The 6,734-nt window shown below is 40.6% G+C and overlaps 1 protein-coding gene across 2 annotated transcripts; it reads right to left on the bottom strand.

Moving 5' to 3' along the window:
* Positions 1 to 1,546: 1,546 nt before the first annotated feature.
* LOC108362951 (dehydrogenase/reductase SDR family member 7) lies at positions 1,547 to 2,982 on the bottom strand. Of its 2 annotated transcripts, XM_017616115.1 has the most exons (2): positions 2,858 to 2,982; positions 1,547 to 2,779 (listed from the first exon to the last, which is right to left on the bottom strand). In XM_017616115.1, the coding sequence occupies exon 2, from the start codon at positions 2,718 to 2,720 to the stop codon at positions 1,884 to 1,886; it is 837 nt and encodes a 278-aa protein (XP_017471604.1). In that variant the 5' UTR covers positions 2,721 to 2,779; positions 2,858 to 2,982; the 3' UTR covers positions 1,547 to 1,883. The 2 variants fall into 2 exon arrangements, with proteins under 2 accessions (XP_017471604.1, XP_017471603.1); XM_017616114.1 differs by having other exon boundaries at positions 1,547 to 2,982.
* Positions 2,983 to 6,734: the final 3,752 nt, after the last annotated feature.

Here is a 6,734-nt window from a genome sequence, read left to right as displayed (position 1 = left end):
TTGAGATATCTTAACGAAACTTGGTAAGTGAACTTCTTTTGGGCGTAGGACGGATGGTATTGTCAATGGGTGAAATCGGACAATAACCACGCCTACCTCCCATATAACGGTAATTTTCAGAAAAACGAAAACTGCGATATTTTAGTAACTTCTGAAGATAATTCATTCAAAATTGATATTTGCAATGAGCTTTAGACGACAAATAAGAATATTAAAAAATTTTGGCAAATGGGCGTAGCCACGCCCACTTATGGTTACATGTGTATATCTTGGTAACCGCTACACCAATTTCTTCCAAACTTGGCACAGTTGTTGGCCTTAGTACAGCATACTAAATGGCTGAAAATTTTAAAAATCGGACAATAACCACGCCCACCTCCCATATAACGGTAATTTAGAGAAATACAAAATCTTCGATAAATCAGTAAATATTGAAGCTAATTTATTCAAAATTGATGATTGCAACAATTCTTTACCAAGAAATACGTTTATGACAAAATTTTGGAAAATGGGCGTAGCACCGCCCACTTGTGATCACATATATGTATCTCGCTAACCGTTCTAGCAATTTGTACCAAGCTCGGTATGGTTATTGTGCTTGCCACATAAAAGCAAACCGTTGAAAATTGTTGAAATCGGACTAAAATTGAGGCCGCTTTTCATATAACGGTAAATTTCAGAAATGCTTGAAATTTCAATATTTCGAAATTTAAGGACGCTAATTTACTTAAAATGTATACACCCCGGCTTATCATGTAGCGGTAGCTTTCGGAAAGGAGGAAAACATATATTTAATACTTGCGCCGGGTATTTAATGTTCGGCTCCGCCCGAACTTAGACTTTCTTACTTGTTTTTGTTTTTTGTTTTTGCTGGCAGTGTTTTCCATATAAAAGAAAATTGTAGCATCATTCTTTGTATGGAAAAAATGTGAAACAGCTTCAACCAAAAAACTCACAAATTGCAACGGATTTTTTCCCAAGTTGAAGGTTACACTTCATAATAAATACCACAATTAAATGGGCTACAAAACCGCATACCAAAATTTTTCTTAAGATTCTGATTAAAAAATTTAATATTTTAATGAAACATTGCATAGTTATAATTTTTGTACAAAGTTTGAGGTGCATTTTTGTTGTGTTTGTTGTATAACAANTTAAATTATTGCCTGGAACATACACATTTATCGTTATTATTGGAAATGGAAGACTTGGCACGCATTTTTAATTTCTTTTTTATTGAATTCAAATGAATAAAAATACATTTTTCTAAAATATTTCTCAGTTTACATTTTAAAGTTTTTTCTGAAACTTGAATGTAACTCTGTGCGGAGAATGAGAGAATTGAAAATCAGGTGATCTCAGCTGTTTTCAAATGTAAACAAACAAAATGGCGCTTTCCATACTTGTAAGCCTATACAATGCTCCTGAAATCCAAAAGCCGTATCTACCAAAGTCGCTTTTTGATTGGTTTGATGCATTTAATTGAATAACAAATCCCCACATCTTTTTATAAAAAAGCTTGTCATGTTTGGTTTGCAAACAAACCGGTTTCGGCGTTGTGTGGAATTCGTTCCAAAATAAATCAAAAAAATTATTACTCATGACTTTTTTCATATCAAGGACGACTTGTTAAGGTTTTTGCATTTCAGGTGACGATATGTAGAAATCTACATATACATACATATCGCACGTTTAATAATATAGAGATGTAACTCAAAATTTACGTTTTTAGAGATTTCATTACGCAATTAATAAGATTGGTAAGTAGAATATGTTCAGTCTAACAGATAACCACACTTTGATAGCGTTTTACCAAATTTAAATTTTGAAATAGTTTGTAATATTATTAAATGTGCGATATGTATGTATAATAATTTTTCAATTCACAACTTTCCTTCACGAATTTTATTCATAGTGTTTTTTCCTAATATTTTGAAAATAATATTTGCTAATCCTGGATAGCGCGATGCGTAGGCCAAAAAATTGACCGGAAATAGGCCACACCATGCTAAGTCTAATTTATTTACAATGGAAGCAGCAAATAACTGGCCACAACGCTCGGCAGTCATCCTTTTTTGGTGCTCTGTGCTCTGTCCATATTTTTGCTCAGGCTCCGATGTGAACGCCTCTGCAAGGAATTCTGTTGCTACTGGGCCTGGACAGAATGTGGTGACATCAATGTTACGTTGCTCAAGTCGAAGAGTATTTAAATATGCATTGATAGCTGCTTTTGCTGCACAGTATGTAGCTGAAAATGGCACCGGGCAGAATCCAGCAATACTTGATGTTACTGCAATATGCCCATGCCCACCAGCCTGCTGCAGAAAGTAACGCGCCACAATACGTGAAAGATTTACAACAGAAAAGACATCTAACTCAAATAGATCACGATCAACTTGAACACTTATCTCTTCCCAATTTGCCCGTTGGGAACGACCAGCATTATTGACCAAGACGTCTAAACGTCCAAAGTGACTTAGCACACTTTCAAAATAGTATTCGTGATTAGAAACTTTCAACATATCCATAGGCAATACAAGAACATCACGGTCAGACAAAAATCCATTCGACCGCTCCAGACAGTCCTTTTTCAATGATTCCAGCAATGCTGCCCGTCTAGCGGATACCGCCAGTCGTACTCCATGTTTAGCCAGCTCCAGCGCCAGAGCTCTTCCAATACCACTCGAAGCACCTGTCACCCATACAACCTGTCCACGCATCGCCGAAACAGGTAATCCGAAATGTGTCTTATACCATAGTCCTAGATTGCAATCTAGAACTATCCAAAAAGTTACGTAAATGAAGTAATAGCTGATGAAAAGCAAAAATAATAACTCCAAAAATGTCATTTTCCTACTTTATGCGATAGCTGATTCGCGAGAATAAAACTGCAGCAAAAAATAAAATATGATGCAGCGCACAAAAAGTGATAACAAAGCCGCTTCTTCAAGATAACACAGAAGAAAGTAAAGAGCCTGTCAGACGTGGCAATGCAATATATTTTGAAAAGTCGATCAAATTGAGAAATCCCAGAAAGCAGTTGGGTAGCTGTTAAGTGGCTGTTAGACGTGGCAAGTGCAAGCCCTTTTAAAAAGTCTGTAAAACTCAAGAATTTCCAAAAGAGATTGGAGGAGCTGTAACACCTTGCATGTAAAGTGGCTTTTGAAAGCAGTTTTTATTTCTGAAAATCAAACTTTCCGATATCACTTTTTGTCTGTTTACACGGTGAATGCAGACAAGCCCACTTTAAACGATGTTACCAGATAGCCTTTTTAGCTTCGTCGGACCCGGAGAGATGCGCGAGCTATTTTACCCGGCAGTTCATTCTGCATCTTCCGCTGGATTAAGCCAAACGTCGAGTGACCAGAAGGCTGCACAAAGTGCCAAAACCTAGTGCGCCTCTTGTTTTCACCAGCGATGAGGTAAGGGTAGCCATCGGGAAGGCGAAAGCCTCCAAAGCCATTGGACCCGACGGAATATACATGTTGATGATGAAAAATTTGGGTCCTGCGGGAGTAGCGTACCTAACGGAGGTCCTCAACCTGTCTATGGCCACTCTCGTCATTCCAGACATCTGGAAAATGGGGAGAGTGGTCCCACTGCTCAAACCGGGGAAACCAGCCAACAAAGGAGAGTCTNTATCGCCCGATAACTCTCCTTGCCCCGGTAGCGAAGACACTCGAGGCCCTGCTGCTCCCGTACTTCACGAACCTCCTGACCCCAGCGAAGCATCAACATGGGTTCCGTAAAGTGCATAGTACAACAACAGCACTTAACGCCATAAACACTCAGATAACTCGTGGCCTAAACCGAAACCGCCCCTGTGAGAGAACTATTCTAGTAGCGTTGGACCTGTCCAAGGCGTTCGACACTGTCAGTCATTCAACGCTACTAGAAGATATAGAGGCCTCCTCACTCCCACAGGGACTCAAACGGTGGTCGGCGAATTACCTGAGTGGTCGACACTCGTCAGTAATCTTCAGAGACAAAACCAGCAAGCCACGTAAAATTAAACAGGGGGTACCACAGGGTGGTGTCCTGTCCCCGCTACTGTTTAATTATTACATATCAAAGCTTCCTCAGCCACCAGAGGGTGTTAATATAGTCTCATATGCTGACGATTGTTCGATCATGGCGTCTGGGAATGGAATTGATGACTTGTGCTCAAAAGTAAACGGTTACCTCTCCGAACTTTCTCGCTTCTTCACTGCAAGGAGCCTTGCCCTATCCCCTGCGAAATCCTCGGCAACCCTTTTCACCAACTGGACGAAGGAGGTCAGACTGCCACTGGGTATTCACTTCGATGGCGTAACAATACCGACCCGATTACGTAACACGCGTAACAGAATAACCCGAAAATCCTCGGAGTTACCTTCGGCAGTCTGCTCTCCTTCTCGGCGCATACAACCGCAATTGTCAACAAAGTACAGAGCCGCAACAATGTCCTCAAGTCGCTGGCCGGCAGCACCTGGTGCAAAGATAAAGAAACGTTGTTGGCAACATACAAGGCAATTGACCGGCCGGTTCTAAACTACGCAGCGCCCGTATGGTCGCCGGGGACTAGCAGGACGCAGTGGATGAAGCTGCAGACCTGCCAAAACACGGCATTAAGAACTGTGACAGGATGCCTCCTGATGACGCCTCAACACCACCTTCATGACGAGGCCCAGATGCTCCCAGTAAAGGAGCATAGCATAATGCTCTGCAAGCAGTTCCTCGCTGGGAGCCACAGACGTGGCCATCCCAGCGGGGAAACTGCTTGCGGAAGAGCCCTCGCCACGGCACGTCAAGAGGCATCTTTACGAACTGACAGACGAAGTCCAGAGGTATATTAAACAACCTCTGGACCCGTCAACCTACCGACAGGCCCTGAACGGCATTCACAGGGAATCAGTCTCAAGTTATGAATGCCGTTCTAGGCACAGAACCACCGGACGTGGACGGGACAGAACTTTGTCTGCCTCGGGAGACCCGCACTACAATAGCCCAACTTCGATCTGGCTATTGCAGCAGGCTCAACAGCTACCTGAGCAGAATCAACGAGGATGTGCCCAACCAATGCCCGGCATGTGGAGAGTCGCCACATGACTCCCGGCACCTCTTCACATGCCCTGAGAACCCCACTCCGCAAACGCCCCTGTCCCTATGGACAGCCCCTTTGGAATTAGCACACTTCCTGGGCCTCCCCCTAGCTGAAATAGACGACAACTTTGATGGATGAACCGCCCCGAACGGGGCTTAGTAGCCGCTACAACAACAACAACAACAACCAGACATTTTTATGCTTATAACAAAATTACTGACCTGAAAGCCTTTTTAAAAATGCTCAAATGCGCACAAAACAACCTTAAAGTGTCTATTTCTTTAATATTTATATTGTTCATGAGGAGAATACGATAATTACAAGAATTTTTTTTTAAATCTGATGAAACATTTTTACAATCTTATAGAAATTCGGCAAAAATCGCGTCAAACGCCAACACTCGATTGGTTTAACAGCACTTGCAACAAAAATGAAAATTGCTAGTGCAGCACGAGCAAGTTAAAATTTTTTCTGAAAAGCGATTTGCGTAATTTCAGTTGCAGTTACACCTTGCAATTTTTATTTTCGAACGTTATTTCTGCAAATCTGCTAAAAGGACTTTCTGGCTGTTACACGGAAAAGTAGACTTTCGTTTTCGCATTTTGACAACGAAACGCACTTTTACTGTCATACCTAAACATAAGCGTTGGGTGGAGCGTTTTCTGCCGCCTAGCGTTAACACCGAAGTGCCATACCTAAAGGCCGGTCCACCATAGAACTTTCTCGTTGACGTTGGCGTTGATTAAGAGCTGACTATGAATACGCATGGACTGACTATAGATCCATTCAATATCAAAAAATTTTTACGAATTGTTACTAGTACCTGCAAGTCCTGACTGGAAATGCATTCAATAACCCAAAATATTTGCAAGAGAGAGAGAGAGAGAGCGAATTCGAGAGCGTAACAACCCGAGAGAGCTGCAAATTCTTGCAAGTAAAAATTTTACTAGCAGGAATTTGCAGGAGTCAAAAGGTTAGGTAATGTTTCAAATTCAAATGTAAAACTATTTAAGAGTATGATTTGATGAAACATAATAATTAGTGAAATGAAAATATGGATAAAAATCTATTAAATCTATTATTATTATTTAAATCTATTGTACCTATGGTTTTTTATTTTTATGACGATGGGAACTATTCTCAATTTTAAAAAATTGCACGCCAAAACTTAACCGTCAGAAAGTGTCCAAATGGCTTAAGTTGCAAGTTTTTACTAGTTTTGCGTTCAATAACTTTTTCTGGAAATTTCTCTTGCTCTCAATTTTACTCTCTATTTTTCATTTACGCTCTGGCTGCAAGTACTTACTGGAAAAGTTACTGAATTGACCTATAATTAGTGAAATGAAAATATGGATGAAAACATTAAATCTATTGTATATTTTTTTTAATTTTATGACGATGGGAACTATTCCCAATTAAAAAGAAAACTGCGCGCCAAAACTTAACCGTCAGGAAGTGTCAAAATGGCTTAGGGCCGGTTACTCAATGTCTGGTTAACGCTAATCCCCGGTTAAACATAGTTATCGACGTTACCGACTCCCTGTTGTATGCATGGAGTCGTAGACGTCGATAACGATGTTTTACCGGAGATTAGTGTTAACCGGTAGAGTTGTCAAACTATCGATGGCACTATCGATAGTTTCAATTTTTT

The sequence above is a fragment of the Rhagoletis zephyria genome, unplaced genomic scaffold (assembly GCF_001687245.7).
Source record: "Rhagoletis zephyria isolate East Lansing unplaced genomic scaffold, Rhagoletis_zephyria_1.1 Rzeph_scaffold_01151, whole genome shotgun sequence".
Classification (NCBI taxonomy): domain Eukaryota; kingdom Metazoa; phylum Arthropoda; class Insecta; order Diptera; family Tephritidae; genus Rhagoletis; species Rhagoletis zephyria.
The sequence above is the reverse complement of the archived record's forward strand: the minus strand, read 5'-3'. Positions and strand labels throughout refer to the sequence as shown.

Bases quoted from the DNA above. Each gene is read 5' to 3' on its own strand.
- LOC108362951 (XM_017616114.1), bottom strand. From the start codon at position 2,849: ATGACATTTTTGGAGTTATTATTTTTGCTTTTCATCAGCTATTACTTC.